The sequence below is a fragment of the Cygnus olor genome, chromosome 1 (assembly GCF_009769625.2).
Source record: "Cygnus olor isolate bCygOlo1 chromosome 1, bCygOlo1.pri.v2, whole genome shotgun sequence".
NCBI classification, from domain to species: domain Eukaryota; kingdom Metazoa; phylum Chordata; class Aves; order Anseriformes; family Anatidae; genus Cygnus; species Cygnus olor.
The window spans coordinates 176786411-176807727 of NC_049169.1; the positions used below are offsets into that span (position 1 = coordinate 176786411).

General features: G+C 46.5%; 1 protein-coding gene across 1 annotated transcript; it reads left to right on the forward strand.

Moving 5' to 3' along the window:
• Positions 1 to 2149: 2149 nt before the first annotated feature.
• Positions 2150 to 17753, forward strand: CNMD (chondromodulin). Its single transcript, XM_040540950.1, has 7 exons — positions 2150 to 2317; positions 3156 to 3293; positions 5920 to 6060; positions 8383 to 8496; positions 11913 to 12066; positions 13294 to 13520; positions 15202 to 17753. Exons 1-7 carry the CDS (start codon positions 2246 to 2248, stop codon positions 15415 to 15417), a joined length of 1062 nt encoding a protein of 353 aa, XP_040396884.1. The 5' UTR covers positions 2150 to 2245; the 3' UTR covers positions 15418 to 17753.
• The last annotated feature ends 3564 nt before the right edge of the window (positions 17754 to 21317 follow it).

Genomic DNA, 21317 nt, shown 5'->3' on the forward strand with positions numbered 1-21317 from the left:
CTAACTGCAGGCAAGAATCCTTAGATTTTCTCCAAAACCTAAGGCTGTCATGGGTTAAATATCAAAGCCAACATTTCTTTTCTCTTTTTCTATAGGACTGCTTTTTACTTTCCCCCAGAGGACTCTGGTTATTTAGAAGAGACATCAAGACCTGAATCACCACCAGGTTGCAGCTGTGCTGGTGTGAAAGCATGGGACAGTGCCCAGTCTCAGTAGCTCTCATGAATTTCAGTTCAGGCCTTCGTGAAGTTCAAATAACTATTTGGGACACTTAGAAAATGGAGATAAAACACATAAGGAACCAGAAGAGGCTTACAGAAAGGCAGGGTGCACAGCTTCACCAAATAGTTCTCATTTTTAATATTTCCATTTCCCCTTCTAAACTTTTTCAGAGCTGTGAAAAAATAATGAGAAAATGTGCTTCCTTGAGACAAGCCCGTGCTATCAGCTAAGCAACCTCACATTCATTGTAGTGCTCCAAGTACTCTGGAATGCTTTTCAGCCCAGAGGATAATGGTATCAGACGACCAGAAAGGCTGTCCTGTAAAAGACTGTTATTATGATTTCCAGCCTCAGAAGTTGGCTTAATCCAGCTGAGCACACACACGTTATTTAGAGAGGAGACAGCGCTCAGACACCAGTGTCGTCGTCACCTTTATTGCAAATGAAGAATTCAGCCGGTGAAAGGCAAGTCACGTTTTTGTCCTAAGCCCTGCAAACACTGGCTGTTGCGCTCGCCTTTTTGCGCTCCGCAGCGAGTGCCCGGAGCCACTGAATGCGAGGCTGTTTGCAGGGATTTGCATCTGCCCAAAGACCCTCTTTTCCCCGCGGCCACCTCATCAATCACGGTGGCAAGGGATGTGCTCCCCACACCCCCAAGAAAACAGATATATGATCACGTATAGGGTAAGGCACGAACAGAGGGGTTAACGGGAGGTGGCAAAGTGTGTAAGAAACCTCCCCGGCACGTTTTCGCACGGGAGAAGAGCACGGGGGGCCTTAAAATAAATCTGTCTTTTTAAAGCAGCAGTGCTAAACGGGGGTTTGAGATCAAAGGCTGGGATTCGCACATTTTGCCAAGACAGACATATCCATTCACAAGATTTTGGTGCAACAAAATACTTGCTAATGAAGAGGATCATAATCTTATTATTAGCCCCAACCTACAACAGTGTGTCATTCAAGTGCAGGCTAGAAAGTGCCCTACTTTAGGAAGTTGCACAGTATGCTCTGCTTTTGATTTAATGAGCCGTGATTATGTTTATTTTCAGCGGCAGCCCTGCCTGTTAATTTTTGGCTAAGATCTGATTGTTAATGGCAGAAATCAAGGGGAAGGATAAAGCTGGGTTTCAGGACAGAAAATGCGGATGGGCTTCTCCGGGATTTGTTCCCCAGCCCCGTGGCAGCAAGGCGTGAGGCTCAAAGGGCACAAGCCTCCAATTTTTTAATTTTTGCTTTTTTTTTTTTTTTTTTTTTCACTTTTCAAGGTACCGGTTGAACCCGCCTCTGCAGGAGATGTGGCACTCGGTGGGACAAGCAGGCATGGGACAGGCTCACTGCCACAGCGGTCCATGGGTTTAAGATGTGGGACACATGTTCAGTAACTGAAGGGCTTGTCAGATAAGTAATGCGGGGAAGAGTGGGACAGAGAAATGCAAAGAAAGTTGTATAGTTTGGGGAAAAAAAAAAAAAATTTACAGCAGATGTGTTTAACCCCACTGCTCGGGGGTGAGCAGGCACCCATATGCTTACAAAGCAAACACACTGAGCTGTGCGAGTGATGAGGAGTCAGAAGAAACCCTGGGGACACGTCCCCCACAGAGGTCAATTTGCATGGTGTCCGTGACCTTGTAGGAGAAGATGAAATTTTGCCGGGCTGGGCAGCTCGGCATCCCAGCCGGGACGCGTGTCGCAAATTCCTGCAGCCAGCTCGTAAAAGCAGTGAAAGTTTTATTTTACAAGACTTTTTTTTTTTTTTTTTTTTTTAACATCTTGTAATGTCAGCCCGCGGTGTTCGGCGTGTGCGTGCCCCCAGCGCCCCCCCCCTTCACTCCCCGCTCTCCAAAGCTGGCCCAGGGGCCCCAGATCCCCTCCAGCTCCGGCCCAGCCCCTCGAGGGGGGGTGATTGGGGCTGGGAAGGGGGGGGCCCGGCCCCAGGGGGCTCCAGGGGCGGTGCGTGGGGCCGGGCCGGGGCGGTGCTGCCCCGCCGGGGCCAGGAGCAGGGGAGCCCAGGGCAGCTTCAGCCATGGCAGAGGGGTCGGAGAAGGTGCCCATCGCCCGAGCGGGGCCCGAGGACGTGGAGCAGTGCCTGCCGCCCGTGAGTGCGGGACGGGACGGGACGGGTGGGTCGCGACGGGGTGGGATGGGGTGGGATGCGTCGGATCGGGAGTGAACGGGTCGGGTCGGGAGAGGACGGGTCGGGATGGGAGGCACTGGATCGGGATCGGAGGAGGTGGGTGGGTCAGGACCGGGCTGTGGCAGAATGGGAGGGTCGGGATGGGATGGAAGGGTCAGGATGGCTCCGGTTGTATTGGGACGGGATGCGACGGGATGGGGTGGGGTGGGATCGGGATTGAATGCGACGTGGTGGGTCGGGACTCATCACATCAGGAGCAAACGGGTCAGATCAGGACAGGATGGGTCAGGATGGGATGCACTGGATCAGGACGAAACGGTCCAGGTGGGTCAGGACCAGGATACGGCAGAAGGGGGGGGTTGGGAGGGATTGGATTGGGATGGGACACAATGGGGTGGGGTGACACGGGATGGGTCAGAATGAGATACACGGGATCAGGACCAAATGGGTCGGGTGGGTCATGACCAGGATGCAGCAGAACAAGCAGGTCGGGATGGGTCCAGTCAGATCAGGATGGGACGCAGTGGTGTGGGGTGGCACGGGATGGGACTGGGATTGGAAGTGATGGGTGTGGACGGGACTTACCGCATCAGGAGCAAATGGGTCGGATCAGGACAGGACAGGTCAGGACGGGATGCACTGGATCAGAACCAGATGGGTCAGGTGGGGCAGGACTGGGATGCAGCAGAACAGACGGGTCGGGTCAGGATGGGACAAGGGTCCAAACCAACACCCAAAGCTGGGGGACCCTCGCTGGGCTGGGGTCCCTGCCCCACTCCCAGCACCTCACTCCCCACAGGCGTACACGGCAGCAGTGCCCCCTCCAGGGCCAGGGCGGCTGCTGAAGGCAGGGGCTGCGGTGCTCATCGCTGGGGCCCTCCTGCTCCTGGCCGGGGCCATCGGCGCCTTCTACTTCTGGAAAGCCACCGAGCGGCAGGTGAGCACGGAAACACACCAGTACAGCAAGCCCCCTTCCTGTGCACTGTTTGCGTATAAGTAGAGGCATGGGGTAGAAACTTTCCTTGCGAAGTTGGTAAAGAGGTCTGTAAGCAGATCTTTATTTTTTTCCATGCCTTAAAAAACACATACACACACCATAGTCATTATCTTTATTGGCTGTTTGGATGGAGCCTCCTGAAGCACATTTGTTACTGAACATGAAGCATATCTCCAAGAGCACAGGCACTACATTGATTTCTGCTCACAAATTCCCAGCAAACTCAAACCCAACTCCTCCCCAGGGATTCACATCCCAGGCAAACCCCAGCTCTCAGGACAAAAAAAGCATTGAAAGGCGTGCATTCCTTCTTCACATCAGCTGCATTCTTGGGCGGGATCCTACCTGGACCCTCAGACATGTAATGCTATATTTAACCCATTAATTGGCATGATCAGTCCTCTCATTGGTGGCTGGTATGGCTGTGCATACACACAGGCATGTGTGGTTAACAGCTGTGGAACAATTTTTAAAGTTATGATACATTCTCTTATTTACATTTTCTGGGGTACATGAAAGAGCCTGTATGCAAAGGACAAAACTGAGAAGCTGCTGATCAGTGTAAGGATCAACCTTCAGAGACATTACAAGCATTGGACTGTATTTATATATTAATTTTACTTTCTATTTACCTAAGATTTTGGTTTAGAACACATTAAAGATGCTTGTGCACATTTGAATTTAACTTGCTCCATACGTGCAGGATTTGCTTTGGAAGCAGTTCTGTGCTGCTGCCAGCCCCGCGCCAGTTCCCATCAAGGAGAGCCTTGTGCAAACCCCAGCAGACAGAGCAGAAGTCCCCTGTGAAATACATGCATACACGTAGGAATAATTCCAATAATCACGGAGAAAGTGCAAGGTTTTAGACAAAAAAAAAAAAAGACATTGCTGACCTTCTGGAACAGCTGCAAGTGCTATCTGCTGCTCTGGGTTTTTGAAAGGAGAGAGGGATGTGAGCAGGTACAGAGCCAGGAATGGGGTGCAATGCATATATGGATTTGGGGATAAAGTTTGCCTTTATTTATGGCTCCAACCATCCGAATTCTGGTTTGCAAAGTCTGTCACATGCACGGTTGTCATTAAGGTTCGGAGTCAATCTCCAGGTGAAGACACTGGGAAAGCCTGGAGCCCTTTCTCCAAGCTGCCTTCAAGCTCAAAAAACTACATGGGACTTACAAGCATTTAGGAAGCAATGCTAAAAAAATAGGTAATTTTAATTAGGTAAATAAGGTAGATTTATTTTAAATCTTCACATTCTCCCATAACTGACAGTGGTAACAAAAGCCCTCAGCTCTGGCTCAGCCCCCAGGAGGGAACACCATGTACAAAGGTCTGGGTTTATGGTACCACGTTCAGTAGGAGTCCAGGACAGCAGAGAATATGGGACTGAATGTGTCTCACTGAGGAACCATAAATCTTTAGCACCTCAGATTTTCCTGAGAGAAGGTGAGAGAAGAAGAAATTTGTCTCTAGCTGTCAGTGTAAATTTTTCATTAAAATGCTGAGGCTTTTTTTTTTTTTTTTTAAGAACAAAAGCAAACCGCTTGCGTAGCACTTTTAGCAAGGCTGCACAAGAGGGACAAAATCCCCTCCCCACCGATTGTGATCATCCAGAAAATATAAGCCAGGCTGTTGCTTTCCTCACTGAATAACAGGGTAACAGCAAATATGCTGACAAACCTATATACCTCTATACCCAATTTAAACAAAGCTCACGTCCATTACAAGCTGGGAAGCGTGTTTGTATTCAAGGGAAACCTGTCTTGCTGCACCCCAGCAGGACATCCTAAGGAATAAATAGGGGTTGGTCTCCTGCAGAGTAGGACATTCACTCGCATTGGGAATCATGCCAATGTACAAAACGATTCCTCAACTATAAACTAGAAGGTTTTTAAGTTGGAGTCAGCCTGGATGCGGACTCACCCCACACTGGTTTTGAAGGAAACCAGGCAGTAGGAGGAGGTCCAAGTCCCCCAGTGGGGCTGTAGCCCAGCATGGTGCTCAGCGCTTTATCTGTTCTAGCCTTGAAAGCCTCAAGAGACGGGGACTGCATAACTTCTCTGGGCGACCTGCTCCACGGGGGGACTGCGCTGATGGTGAAGTACAGTGTATTAATGTGGTCCTCATTGCTGGAGGATTATCAAATGCCTACAGAGCTAAAAGTTCAGAGCTGAAGGCTGAGCCAGGCTCTTTTCAGGGGTGCCCAGTGCCAGGCCAGGGGCAGTGGGCACCAAGGGGCAGGCAGGAGGCTCCCTCTGAGCACCAGGCAGCACTTGTGTGCTGGGCGGGCGGCTGAGCACTGGCTCAGGCTGCCCAGAGAGGCTGTGGGGTCTCCTCCTGGGAGAGCGGCACAAGGTGCCTGGACAGGGTCCTGGGCACCCTGCGCTGGGGGGCCCTGCTGGAGCAGGGCTTGGGGCCGGGGGCCTCCTCCAGAGCTCCCTGACAGCCTCAGCTGTGCTGTGATCCCCTGAATAGGGATATATGATGGCCAGACTGACCATCACCTGGTTTAGGAAGAAGGCAATGCACAATTATTGAAGTGTTACTGCTCTGTTATCAATCCCAGGTGTACAATGTTCACTATACCATGAGCATTAATGGAAAAGTACAAGATGGATCAATGGAAATAGATGCTGGAAACAACTTGGAGACATTCAAAACAGGAAGCGGGAGTGAGGAGGCTGTTGAAGTCCATGATTTTCAGATTGTAAGTACCTCCACTCTGGTCTTCCACATAACATGCTCCAGCACTGGTCTCTGCACTGCCCTGTCCCAATTTCTCTGCTCTGGTTGATCTGAGGTCCCTGTCCCCCAGCTGCCCACACAAATATCCATGCCCTCCTGGCTTGCTTTCACAGAAAGCCAAAGAGTTTCTTCCAAAACAAAGTCCAAATGCCTTTTGGAGATAGCTCCTGCCAGGATCCATCCCCGTATGGATTAGGCTGCAACAGGTTTGGCTCCGTGCAACACTTCGCATTTCCAAACCACTGAAATAGGGTTGCAACACGTGCCCTCGGGATTGTGCTAGAAAAACCCTCTGGCAGGCTGTGACACAGGGAATTGAACTGGAAAAGCACCACCACCCACCCAAAACATCACCATTTAAGGGTCAACCCCGTAAGGCAAGCAGACACCGAGGACAGACCACTACAAGATGCTCAAGGATGGGAGCTCTTCTCCACTGCTTGGCATGGGTTCAGCCCCAGAACAGAGGCATTTATAGCACAGCTGATGCATCCATGTGCCAAACGCACTGTGCTTAGACAGGTGGTCCAGCAGCAAACGCTTTTGGGTAGCCCCAGCAGCTCAGCACCCAGCCTGGGCTAGTGGATGCCAAATCCCAAAGCTAAACAGCTCTTTGAGCTGTACCACACCCAAGGAACCAAAGGTCAGGCAGATGTAGGAGAAGGTGCCCCTGCCCAAGCAACTAGATGAGCTTTAAAGGCCCATTCCATCCCCTCATTGCATGGAAGGTCTGCCCACACAGTGCTGCAGAAACCCATTTTCAGGGCTCAGGTCCTGCGATTAACGACCTCAGGTGCAAAACTCTCCACTTCAAAGTCCTAAGCCAAAGCAGCACCTCAAACAAAGGGCACCAGCAGGACTTGCTCAGGGCTTCTGGGGCAGCCAGTCCCCACCTGCTGAGCCTAGAAAGGAGAAATTTGGCTCCTTGGTTCCTCCAAAAGCACAAGCAAATCCATGCCAGGAGACCCAGGACCCGGACGTACCCGACAGCTGTGGTTCAGCCTCGATGAAGCCCTCACAAACATCGCCATAGCAACATTAATTAGCAGCTGAGTAAGAGCACTTGTGACGAGCTCTTATGATTTGCCTTTGCTGTTCACATCTGCACAAAAGCACCGTGCCACTGGATCGATGCCAAATTCACATCACCTCCACACGTGCTGCCGGTTAAGATAACACCCAGCACAACCCAAATCAGCCCCAGCACCACCAGAGCCACCTGCCAGGGGTGGTGCCTGCCTGTAACTGCAGGGATGGGCTCAGCAAGAGCAAAGGGATGCTGCCGGTTGGGGTTGGGGCCAAGAATGCACACGAAGGAGAAAGAAAGCAAAGGCAGGCACTGCCAAAGGCCAAGTGCTTCCATTAGCAGCTTGGGATGGACTGGCACAGCTCCATTGGCTGCATGGTCAGCAAAGACTTGGATTTGGCAACACCGAGATGCTCCTAGCGTGCTCAGTGCACCGCGAAGTCACCTTCCTTTGTGCATCTAGCCCTGCACAGCCATCCCCTCTCTTGCTACTCCGGCATTGGTCATTTTCTTTTGATGGCTGTCCACGTGCAGGAGAGAGAGCTCTTTTACAGGTACCCCAAAACCTACAGCAGAAACACTGCAAGGACAGACAGGGTTCACCTACACAAATGCAGTGCTCCTGGTACCGGCAGATGCGACCCAGGACTTGCAGGAGACCTGCAGCCTCTGGAGGTGCTGGGATGCCCTCCTCTTGCTCAAAACTCAACACCCATGTTTAGGGAACTGCATTTCACCCCTGTAGCCCAGCCGAAGGAAGCCCCACGAACAGATTCCTGCTCCCAAGCCCCCACCACAAGCTTCCCCTCGCTGTCACAGCCGTTCCAAGCGCACACATCGGACCCAGCTGCCCACGTATTTCCACGAATCCATGTCAAGGTGCTGGGGGTACCACGCAGCCAGCTAGCACGACTTCAAGGCTGCCCACGTTGGGTGCTAAGGCACAGTTCAAATCACGTTAACTAATTCCTTGGCAAAGCTGCTCCAGGTTGCCCGGAGCTGGCACGGAGGCACTTACATAAAACTCCTCCGTTTGTCAGAAACGGAGCGAAAACTCCCAGACCCTGTTTCACCAAAACTACAACGCTAAAATTATGAGAAGAGCAACTCATCTGTTTTTTAATTAAGATTCAACTTTCCGGCTAAAAAAAAAAATAAAAATAAATCGGTGGCAATTTTAGCCCAGCTCGAGTGCTCTATTCGGGGCGGCCGCGAGGCGGAGGGCTGTGCCCAACCACGTGCGTCCTGTTTTTGTAGGGCATAACCGGCATCCGCTTCGCTGAAGGAGAGAAGTGTTACATCAAAGCCCAGCCGAAAGCTCACGTCCCTGAGGTGGATGCTATGACCAAGGCGAGCCTCTCCTCTGACCTGGTAAGGGCTAACGCTTTTGTTTTCAAAGGCAAAGCTTTGTGTAGAGAGGGACTTAGAGGGATATTAAACGCAAATAAAGATGGTATGAACACCACTGAACAAGTCATCTTTGGACAGTTGAGGGGTCTGTGGCTGATCTTTAGGGGTCCTTGAAAGGTAAGGACAGCCAGAGCGGTGTCAGAGGGGCGTTTATCACCCCGCGGTCAGGGGCATGGCAGGAGGGGAGCGGGGCCAGCCCTAGTCCTGTTTGCAAAGGATGCAAGGAGACATCAGTGCTACGAGGATCTGCCCGACATCAGGCCGTGCACAAGGCTGTGATGGGAAAGCACAGAGGAAGCAGTGGCTTTAGTCAGTACAAGAGGGTTAGGGACAGATCCCAACAGATTAATTACCAACACTTACCCATTATCAGCACAAGCGGCAACTCCAGCAGACAAGTCTTTGGAAATAATCAATACGGGGAAAACATTATTGCAAAAATTCATTTCAGAAGTAGTAACGGTAAAAAATTATTAATAATTTACCTTCTTAGCCTACATCTGACTTTGCTTTAGGACATCACGTCAACTACATTTCATGGAATTCACATCAGATATCACAAGAGCTGTAACTCTCACCCAGACACCAGCCCAAACCTCTCCCCATCTCATTCATATGAAGCCTCTTGCTTTAGGTGCACAAAACCTGAGTTTCCCACTCCAGTTATTCGAGTACAACCGAGTGGCTCGTGGCTCAGACCCTGGCAGGAGCACACGGGAGACACGAGACCCACAGCCCACTCCTCCGTGTTTGCTCCGCTCCCAGTAAAATAGGAGCTGACACAACCCGCTGGAAGAGAGGCACCATTAAGGCAAAAGCAGAAAGCTAATCAATGCTTGTCCACAAGCTTACAGCGCAGGGTTCAATAGCTTTCACTTGACAAAGAGCAACAAGACACGGCTACGTGGGGACGGAGGAGGTCAGAGCCTCCCTTGGGACGCTTCCCCCAGGCAAAGGGAGAGGATTTAGCTCTGGGTCGTGCTGCAGGTGGCTCACACACCCCGTCCCTTGCAGGCACGAGCCCCACTGCCCTGTGTCCCCCACTACACACCAGTCCCTAGCTCTGTGGGGCAAGAATATGGGCCCAGGATAGAAAACATGGCTTCAAGCTGGCGCAGCCGGTCCTGAGCATGCCTTGGCGTGCTCCCACGATACGAGGAGCAGAAGCTATTTTAAAATAAAGAGCGCTGCCAGCAGCGCAGAGCGGGCTTTGCCATGACAGCAATTTTAATATAGATTGATAAATCCTGACTTCACAGCAGCGACTGAAGTTAAAATATCCTATATGGATATCCAGGCACATTATTTTTTTTTTTTCATATATATTTTTTTAAACCAAAGGCAGTCCCAGCTAATCCAGCTTTATAAAGAGCACTCGGGGCCCTTTGAATTAAATCTGCCAGCTACATCAGCCCAGCACGCTTCCAGGCTGAAATATTTTGTACAGGGCACCCCTGCTCACCTGGGCTATCGTTCCCCTTGGATGGGAAACGCAGGACAGGATTAGGAATTGTTGTCATCACTGCGAGGCCATGGCTGAGATAACCTCACCGCCGCGTCTCAGGGACTTTTGCAGCCTGCTGCAAGTGAACTTGCTGCACAGCCCCAGCTCCCACACCAGCATCACCTTACACAACTGGGGAGAAGACATGGAAACACCTTCTTCTTCGGCATCTTCCTCTTGCCCTTCCTGATGCACCTACATGCTGTGATTGCTGAACATTTACTTAAAAATGAAGAAAAAATTCCCTCTAAACACAAATCAGCAAAGCATCAGGAGACCATATCAAACCCTCCCTGATTTTGGTGGGATTTTCCCTACAATGGCAAAAAGATCCCACCCCGATTCCAGGTGGTTGGAGACCCAGATCCTTTCCACCTTACCTTAAAGGAAGACTAGGGCTCTTGACTTAATTAGCACTAAACCCCACGTTTCAGTTTTTCATTAAAGAATAAGGTTGCAGTCCTGAAGAGATCACCTTAACGCAGAGCAAAGTTACTTCTAGTCTTCCAGCTGGCTACAACAAACTTCCTTCCTGCCTTGTTTTCTGGGCATTTCCTACGAAGATGCACCACATCTCACTGCATACAACTCGCGGTAGCGGACAAACCAAGAGGTGGCATTGTTGGAATATTAACCTCTCTCTGCTGCTTGACTTTCCTGGCTAGATGTATGACTGGAATAGCAAAGCAGTATTTATTTTTCTACTTAGAGTAAGTTCTCCCTCTGATAACCATGTACTTGTGAGTACTCATGCTGTTTTCTAACAATACATATAACCAGCGTTACCTATAAAAACGGTCAATTAAAATAAATTTGCATCAATACACAAACTCTGAAGTCATCCTGGCTTGTAAGCAGGCAAACAGGAACAAAGGATATTTTTATTTCAGAAAGCTAGATTCAGTTATTTCTGATGCTAATAAAAATGAAACTGAAAGGAAATAAATAAAGAGCAGTTCTCGCTACACAGATTGGATAGTGAACTTAAATGACTCAAGACCTACAAAGAAATCAATAAACACATTAAAGGAACAACAACTTGACAGAATAAATTGATCTAGTCAGTTATGTAACAAGTTCTGATGACTTTTATGGAAGCAATTTGGAATTTTAACTTTGAAATCATACTGGTTTCCATGATTCACTAGTTGGTTTTAATATTTCACTGTTGCTGTAAAATACTTACACATTTTATGTAAAATAATACTTTGAACTAACAACTTTAAAGAATCAATCACTGGCATTTTCCTACATTACTTTGAAGATAGAAACCAAAAACCTGCAGGGTACACTTCAAAAAGGCAGGCTCCTTTAACTTGCACTTCAAGCTTTTGGTCAATTGAATTTTGCTTTTACTGAACAAGACCTTTAATCGGGCCGATCACACCGACTTAAAACTGGAAGCTGGAATCATTCTCCAACTACAATCCACTCCAACACTTCTGAACAAGGTGTTGGGTTTTCTTCTTCTCTTGTAAACAGTTACATCTCAGGAGGATGCCGAATGAGACCAGGACGCGACGGAAGATCAGGGCTTCATTTTCAGCTGGCCTATTGAAAGTGGTAGAGCTTCAGTTTTTACCACTTGAAAATCTGGCACTTTGGACTGAGAGATCTCTAGTAAACAGGGAAAAAGTCTAAGAGAGGTGAAATCTCAGCCCCAGCAAAACCCAACAGCAGCTCTGCCACTCGTTTCAGTGGTGGCAGCCGTTGCTCCTGATTTGTCTCAGTACAATCAGTTCATACAAAATAAAAGGATGTGCGGTACAAGTTGCAGCTGACGGTTACGCAGTTTGATGCTCAGGAATTAACAGCAGGTAGGCCTATGACTGTTCACTCAACTAGCAAAGGCTTTGTGCTCTTCTATCCGCAGGAAGATGAAATCATGCCTGTTAGATTTGACGAAAACTCCCTTATCTGGGTGGCTGCAGATGAACCTATCAAGCATAACGGCTTCCTAAGCCCCAAGATTTTAGAGCTGTGTGGGGATCTTCCAATTTTCTGGCTTCGACCTACATATCCCAAAGGTAAAAATTCTCACTTTTGAAAAGTATGTTATACTTCCCTTCACTTAAATGCCTTTCCCAATGAGGTTTGCCCCAGGATTTACCCATACAGGACAGCAGTATCCTTTCATCAGCTCCTACCCATCTTCCTACACCCTTCATTGGTGCCAAGACTGTGTGGAGATCAACCACACTTACCTAGACATTTGGTCTTCAATACCTGCCTTTACTCTATTTATGTAGTCCATTTGGGGATTTCCAAGACAAATCACTCCCACAGAGGTCAGATTCCTACTATAGAAGGATAAGACAACAGCTCTAACCAGCTCCCTACAATTTCCAGGCAGCTGACACCAGGCAGCAGGAACACCATACCTGGCCAAGAGCTGGATTGGGGACCACCGAGGTCCTGATTGAGGACCATACCATGTCTCCTTTCCCAACCTGCTTCTAAAGAGGATTTCATTGGAGCGCAAGGACGATATGTTTTAGCTTGGTGACTGGTAGATGAAGTTTGTGAGGTCCTGGAGGCAGTCCCAGGGCTAAAGTACTGCTGTCACACGCAGCCAAGCCTAGCAAAGGTGTTCAGGAGTTACCAGGGAGATGGCAGCTCCTCCAGGTAACTTCCAGGCCTGGAAGGAGAGGAGAGGGCTTGAAAAGATTTACACCTTTACACCTTCTTAGTCCAGTGATTAAAACCCTCAATGAGAGAAGAAAAAAAAAAAAGAAAAATTGAGAGCACCAGTGGATCCAAGTTGCCAATGTTTTGTTTTTCTCATGACCTTGCACACCCTACTGGGCAGCAAAAGAGAAGTGTCAAGGCAGCCCAGAAGCTGTTCCCACCAGGTCCACCAGCTGAACCTGGAAGCAGGGCACAAGTCTGTCACAAAAGTACTTCACAAAAAAAGTACTTCACATGAGACTCACATACGACTGCTCTTGGTAGCGCTGGCAAGTGCTGCTGAGGTAACATCAGTGACCATACAGTGAGTCAAAAAGCATCTCCTCACCCCTGCTGAGCTTCAAGGGGAGGAGAGGCAATCTCACGCCCCTCTGGACTGATATTGACTGCTTAGAAAGTACAAGGAAAGCGAGGAGTTCCCGAATTGGGATGCTTATCCAGTTTTCCACTAAGCTGTTTGGCCTTCACTCTGACTGCCCCTGCTTTTCTTTAAAAAAATAATCTGTGGGTAAATACAAGGACATATTCATTCAAAATATGATTATTTTCCTGATTATTTTTTTCAGATAAGCAACGGGAAAGGAGAGAAATGAAGAGAAACAAACGCCAGTCAGAACCAACCTTTAATACAGAAGACTTGGAAGCTGCTACTGAAGAGGTCAACACCAGGCCACCCACCACCCAGCTGACTCGAGAGCTCAATCAGCAGTCTAATGAAACCAGGCCAGTTGGACAAGAAACCGATGTCGGACAAGAGAGCGACCAAACGCTTAATCCAGACAACCCGTACAATGTAAGTACTCACACCACAGTTTTAAAATCTGCACTGTCTCTACCTGTTCAGTTCTCCTCCAGAAAGCACAGACTAGTAGAGTAGAATCACTGAATCATTTGGGTTGGAAAAGATCTCCAAGATCATCTAGTCCAACCTTTACCTAGTAAAACACGCCCACTTCTAAGTGCAGGCCCCCTGGCAAGCAGTTCACAGAGGAGAACCTGTTCAGAGACAGCAGCAGCGGGTGGAAGATGCCTATCAGGGAATTTTCTTGCTCTTTGAGATGAAGCAGCCGCCAGGAGCTGCCCCCGCATCCCTGCAGCGCTGCAGGAGAACCAAGTGTACAGGAGGCAGCTTCCAGTCTGCTGCACCAGCGCCAGACAATTTACACCCCCCATTTGGTGCAGCAGGAGTAAGTCACTTTAATACAACACTGTCACAAGATAAATGCCTCCTGCCTTGGAAATAAGTTCCAGCTTTGACTTGACATTTATGCAACAGCAGGAGATCATTATACTGTGACAGCGTTCAGCAGAGTTGACATCCCTTAATTAAACTCAAATTAATCACTCCAAATAAAGCGGATCTAAATTGACTCTCTCATGAGGTCAGTAAAGTAGCAGTGGCACTGGAATTCAGCTTCTCCTCACATCTACCAACGTGAAGTCCAAAAGGCCTGAGTCACCTTTTCCCTGTGGAGCAGAGGCAAAGCAATTGCTGCAGCCCCAGAGGGACCCTGTGCCAGATGCAGAGCTTCCAGTCCCCCACACCTGTAGGGTGGGATTCACCTCCATCAGCAGGTATTGCCTGTAGCCAGGCTTTCTCTAGAGGCAGATTCATTTGCTTCAAAAGGACCGTTCATTACATTGTAGGTCCTTCCTTCAGGGTGGAGTAAATCATGCCTAGAACTCTCTCTCTTCACCCACCTCAAAGGGAGTCAGGATGATGAGCTCAGCTGCAGAAGTTCACACTGCAGGTATCTGAACTCAAGGAAGATGAATCCTACCCAAGGGGGGAAAAAAAGGACCCTCAATTGCTATCAGGGTAAGGAACTGGTCACCAAAGGCCTGAGCTCTGTACTTTTCTGAGGCCCTTCTGTGCCTCACCTTTGAAGTGCACTGCCAGTTTTCTGACCCGAGTGTTTTTGTTCAAAGTTAGATGCCAGCACTTACTCTTTGCCGCTCTTCTCAAAGTGTTCTTGAAAAAGAACCAATTATCTTCAGAAAGCAGAATATTCAGTTTGTCTTCCCCCTCCCCTCCAGAAATGAGGAAAATAACTTTGAAGAGAGAAAGCAGAAGCAAGAGCCTGCTTTTAAATATTTCATACACGCTGTGCTCCATGTAACTGCTTCATGTCAGGTACAGAACAGGCAGAAATCTCGCTGTCCACAAGGCAACCCAGTGTGGCACAGGGGGAAAAAAAGCTGAATGAAAGACAAGGGAGAAATATTATGAATTTAAAAAAAAAATAAACAACAAAACCCACACCTGCCAGGTTAGAGCTTACTGGAGAGTTTCCTTGGAACACCATAAAAAAGCATTAAAAAAAACATTAAAAACGCATCATAAGCTTCAGACATGGTCATCTACCTTAAAGACCCATATGACTATCTTCAAATCTTTCCCTTCACTAATATTTATACCTTAGAGTTTTATAACATTTAATAATAGGGATAACATTTACCATTTTAAATTTCAGCAACTGGAAGGTGAAGGGATGGCTTTTGACCCCATGCTGGATCACCTCGGCGTGTGCTGCATCGAATGCAGACGGAGTTACACGCAGTGCCAGAGGATCTGCGAGCCTCTCCTGGGCTACTACCCGTGGCCCTACAACTACCAAGGCTGTCGTACCGCCTGCCGAATCATCATGCCCTGCAGCTGGTGGGTCGCTCGCATCATGGGTGTTGTGTGAGAAAAAGCTTTCAGTTCCTTGTCAAAATAAGCAGAAACATTACAACAATAAACTGATAAAAGACTATGACCAAAGGGGCATCACCAATCCTGGCTTTTATATCAAAGTGTGTGTTATTGTACCAAAAGTGAGGTCAGTTATTCAGTGTAAATAAAATCTTAAATTAATAGTCCATTAGCTTTGCCAATGGCAAGCGTATACTAGCATTTACTGAATTCAAAAACTAAGTATTGTCTGTTTTGGGACACCTAACTTTGCTCACAAACTGGTTTAGCAGTCTAGAAGCTTGCTCATAAATCCAAATTCAGCCTTTCGTAACAAAACCCTCTGAGCTAGATGTGAAAATTTATGTCCAATTAGGCAACTGGCTAAACTTGTACACTCGGGAGTACCTTTCATCCATGTAGCTTAGTTAAATAAATCACAAGTTAAGTTGCTCCCTGTTGCTATTCATACAGAGCTGCCAGGTCATTATGAATGGTTATAAACCAATTACAGCATACCTTTCCCACAAAGCTGCTCCAGGGGACGCGGGAAAGCGCACATTGTGTTAGATCGGAAACAAACGGCAGGAAAAGGGGCCGCGGAACTGAATGTGCGTGGCCGCAGAATCAAAACCCCCCGCATATCCCGACATCAAAGCCGCCCTGGCAGCAAGAATCTTGTATCCACGATACCACGGCGGTGTCTAACAACTATCTGCTCTCCAGCTACTATAGCGCAAGTATTTACACGCAGTTGCAGGCCAAAGAGTCTCAAGACCCTTCAGAGCCTACAACAGGCCCTGTATTTATAAATCCTTGAACTAGACACTTCTGACACAAGATTACAACCCCTTTTATTCCACTTAGATAACAGCCATTCATGCCAGCTCTGCTGAAGCTAACCTCTGTTCCCCACAAGAGAAACTGCGTACCAGTAATCAAGAAAGAAAAAAAAGCTTTCTAACTTCACCCTTATTGCTCAGGCAAACCCTGTAATTATTGGAATTGATCCTATTATATATTAAATCTTTAAGGACGGTACTAAGCTGAAACACTCGTGAAGACGGTACGACTTAGGATTCCCAGTCTTTGAAAACAGAAATAGAGGTATTATACTGCTTTCATCTCTATTACAGGTCTTGAACTCTACCACTGAGTTTACGGAGCCATCTACATGGGCTTCACAAACAGAACGGTCCCATTTTCTTTATATTTGCCTTCTGGAGCATTCATTTTTTGACTAAACAGCTCTCGAAATGTTGCAAGCCTAGTAATGTTATTAACACTGCATGACACAGAAAAGAGGAATTAATTTGACATAATCGTGGCTTAAAGAAAATAAAGACAACCTCATGCAGAATGCTAAACAGCGTATCTAAAAAGCAAAGTGTTAAATGAGAAAAGATGAGAATAGAATTCAGTATTTTGTTCTATTGTAACTTCTTTTTTTCATATAAGCTTCACCTTAATCTCAAGAAAAGACTTGCTTTGAAATATTTAAATTTTAAAAACTTCTTAGAGTGGGATTTCAAGGCCTGTTAAATTTGTTTTTTTGCTTTTTAAAATGAAAATGACCTTGATCATTATGTTTTTTAGAAGTACATCATTCAGTATGCTTAGATTTTTTTTTTTACTGCAAATTAAACCGATACATTAAAAACAGCAATTGCTTTCTGTGCTCTTTTGAATGTAGAAAGTGTAGCAGTACCGTCGAGTACACGTTCAAGAACTGTCTGGAGAGAAAAAGCAAGGTGAAAACACTTAAAAAGAGAAGGAAATGTTTATACATATGTGAACTAGACTGTCACTGTATTTTGCACATTAGGCCATCTTGAGGCAAATCATGACTCGTTTCTCCCTGTGCCCCCAGTTTGAAAAGTCTTTTTCTGCAGACAGGGAAAAAAACCACAATATTGTAGGTGATTTTCATGTCTATACAGGCTTAACAAAAATAATTCTTCCTAAACAGAAGGCTCCTATCGGTTATTTTCTTAGGCAGACACAAAGCAAGTAAAAAGGAAGAAAAGCATCTTTCTCATGGATGCTTTAAACACTGGTACATACGTCTTCAACTCTTCTGTATGCAAGAACACCAAGAAAGCTCCAGTAGCCACAGGAGAAGCAGACAGACTAGTAACACAGCTTGTGACTGGTAAAATTGCCAGAACTACAATACCAAGTACATATTACATAGACTGTGTATCTTACCCATTTCCAAACACAAAGAAGTCCTCTCCCCAACTCACGCTTCAAGTAAGCAAACATATTTACCTATGTAGCATATTGAAAGAAAAGAATTAATGGTCTTGCTACAGCAAGATTGAAAAAAAAAAGTCTTATTTAAGCACAGCTATTTTTTAAGGAGATGTTTTGAGGCAACATAACAATAGCAGTAAGACCAATGATCCAACAGTATGAAAAGACGCAGCACTGTTCCCCACAGTGGATGCTCAGACTACTGTGCAGCATTTACTACCGTTGCGGAAGATGAGTTTCCCCTTGACACCACAAAAATAGTTCCGTGCATGACAGAGTTACAGCATGCACAAGTAAGAACACTTACCAGATTTCTAACCTGCCTGTATTTATTTGGGGGTGGTGGAAGGGCACAGTGTTCCCTGAATCTGACCCTGCGCTAGCAGACACCAGTGCAAATCCTTTCTTTGGCCAAAGTTTAGAGGAGGAAAGAAAGATGGATGTTTGTCACCAAAGGTGGGTAGATGTCAGAGCACTGCAATCCTACTGTCTTCAAAATTTAATTACCCATGTGAATGTGTACTAGGAGGATTAGGATGGCAAAGCAGATTAGAGGAAACAAGTGGGATAAACTTAGACTGGTGGAAAAGAAGGAAAACAGGCAACAAACCATAGGGTTAAAAAAAGACAAAGTATTGGGAAGGCAGGAGTGTTAGGGCTTAATCCAGCAGGCAGCTAAGCACTACACAGCCATTTGCTTACTTGTTCAATACAGCTCAAAAAAGATGCAGAGAAGCATAAAACTACAGTTGGCAAAGACTGGATTGTTGATTTGCACGTCAGGGTGGACCGAACCTCTGCTCACACAAGGCAAAAGTTGGACTGAACCAGTGACACCACCACCGAGAGGCTCACCCCATCGTTTACCAGCACTGCACGTATACCAAAGACAAGAAAGGCAGCCTGAAGCTACAACAGTCAGGCATTTTGGATGATCCCCAAAACAGCAGCACAGAGTAATCCCACCTGTGGTGAGGCTACTCTTACCTCTTGCTGTCCTGTTCCCATAGTATTTAGGACAGGACTCTGATTTGCAGTCAGAGTTCTCAGGTGAGCTCACCAGGTCTTCTAAAAAGTATATCTACAGTTGACCAAAAAGCTTGGGAAATATTTCAAAAGAAGTCTGAACAAGTAAAACATCACCTGAAACAAATCAACAAAAAAAACACGAACACTGACAATGAGTTGGCTGCAGTGCTGAAACAGCTGCCTCATCCTGTCTGGTTCCAATGGAAATTCCCTTTGTCCCCAGTACCTTCAGCATCTCTACTCAACCTCCAAGCTCCCCGCCATCCTTCCGTTCACCAACAGCTTCTGGAACCCTTCTGTGCGTTTCTGTGCTTTGTCAAGAACAAAATATACACTGTCCACAAAGCTCAAAGCACCTTCCTCATCCCCAACTGTACAAGAAACTTCTACCTATTCCTTTAACACATACACCCCCCCCAGCCCTCCCCCAAAAAACAACTGCCCATAACACAACAAAAGCTGCCACTACGGGTTCCCCTAAGTTTTAAAGGAGGAACACACGCATGCACAATATCTGTGTTCAGAAACATACCAGTTATTATGTTTAGACCTGCAAACTTGGCTCGCAGGATTGAGATGGACAGGGAGGTCTAGCACTTGATCGCTACAAGTTTTAGCCTGAAGCTAAAGCATTATATTTGCATTACATATGCCTCAAGAGTACATAAGTACCAATGCATTTCATTTTACTTTTTGCCTTAAGCTAAGTGAATTGAATGCCAAAGCAGTGAAACAGGACCCACTTAATACAATAATATAGTGTGCTTATCTGACAAAGTATTCCCATGGACTTCCTGCAAGTGAAAGTAGACAGAGGAACCCCCTGCTGTGTTCTCTACAGTAAGTAAAAACAACTTGATTGGCAGAAAACATCCTCGAATTACATTTTCCTTTCTATTTAGAGATTTTTATCTAGGTTTTTCCCATAGCAAGTCTTTACTAAGCACTGTTAAGTGCTCTGAATGACATATATTAAGCACGGCTGGCCAGAAGACAAGAACCCAATTTTATGACAAAGTAAAGCTCAGACATTTGTCTTCCTTCTACATTAAGGAGGGAAGAGAGGCTTTCCAGAGCATAGCTAAAAAGTAGCAAGCCACTCATCTAGGAGAACCGGGTCCAAGCCTGTTCCAAACCAAGTCAATTTGAATGTTAGCACCATGTATAGACAGCAAATGCTCTAGATATTGGGCAACCAGTTACTCAGAATTCCCTGAAGGGCAAGCATCTCCCCACTGAAGCTAAAAATTCTTCACTGAAATATGCCACACACATGCCCTTTGAAAAACCCTTCCAAGACACAGATATTACCTAGTGAGTCAGGGGTAAGGCACACACAAAAGCCTTCCCAAATTCAATCCATCTCCCTTCTTCACATTCAAAGGATAACGTTCAGTTCTAAAGGTCATCAAATTCAAGCTTTGGAAAATATGATTCAATTCTTTGCTAAAAGTAGTTGGAAAAAAGTCACTGTCCAGCTTGCACTACAGGATAAGCACGATCTGAGTGCATCAAGAAACTGCAGTTACGTCAAGGCTGTAGTCATAATCTACAGCTACCAGTTACAGCACTCTGAAGTTCTTAGCTATGGTATACATAGAAAACCAACCCCTCTTTGATGATTTGTGAGATTTTAAAATCTTGGTGCTATCCCCAAGGGCACAAGAGCAGTACTATAAAACAAAACCACTGCGCTTTCACAGAATCAATGCAAAATCAAAATGCCTAGTTCTCAGGGAAAACAGAACACATCCTTTCTTCCTCCTACAACCTAAGTCAGTTGTGGATAAACTTTTACATACATTTATAACAGCTGTAGACTTAACTCATCCTATTAAAACAGCTGTTCTAATATCCCTTACATTTTAACAGGCTTATCCAATTCTCACAGCAGCAAAAGAACATACCAAATAAGGAAACAAGAAAAAGTAACAACCTAGAAAAGCCTATGTAATTAGGAATGCAAGAAAAAGAGCAGTGAATTTAAAAACAGCATCAATGATTAGGAAGGAATGAAGTGGTTTTCAGGTGGCTGCCAGTATTTGCAAGTAGTCACAGCTTTTTCTAGAATCTTACAATGTTCGGGCACTCCTGAATTCTCAGGAGACATCAGCACGCAGAGCACCTCAACCTTGCAAGTCCGTACCCCCTCACAGAATGACAGAAGGGCTAGGGTTGGACAGGACCTCTGGAGGTCACCTTGTCCAACCCCCTGTGCTCAGGCAGGGCCACCTAGAGCCAGCTGTCCAGGACCACATCCAGATGGCTTCTGAGTATCTCCAAGTCTGGTGACTGTGGGCCCTTGCAGATCTGTACCCAAGAGGTACAGGCATGGGAATTATTTAAGTTTCTCAGCATTTTTTTTTTGGAAATGCTATTTAAAATTTGTCCATGATGAAAAAGCTGCACTGATAAAAACAATGAAGAATGCACATGCTCCTCTCTAAAATATGAGGAGTTTCCAATATTTTGAAATAACAGGATTTAAAGCAACTGCATGCTATCTTCAACTTCAGGCAATTTACAATAGATCCGTCTTTTTTGAATACAGAAGGCAGACAGAGGATTTGTTCCCCTGTAGAAATTTCCAGCCATGACCGACTTTCATCACATACAGCTGCAGTTCAACCT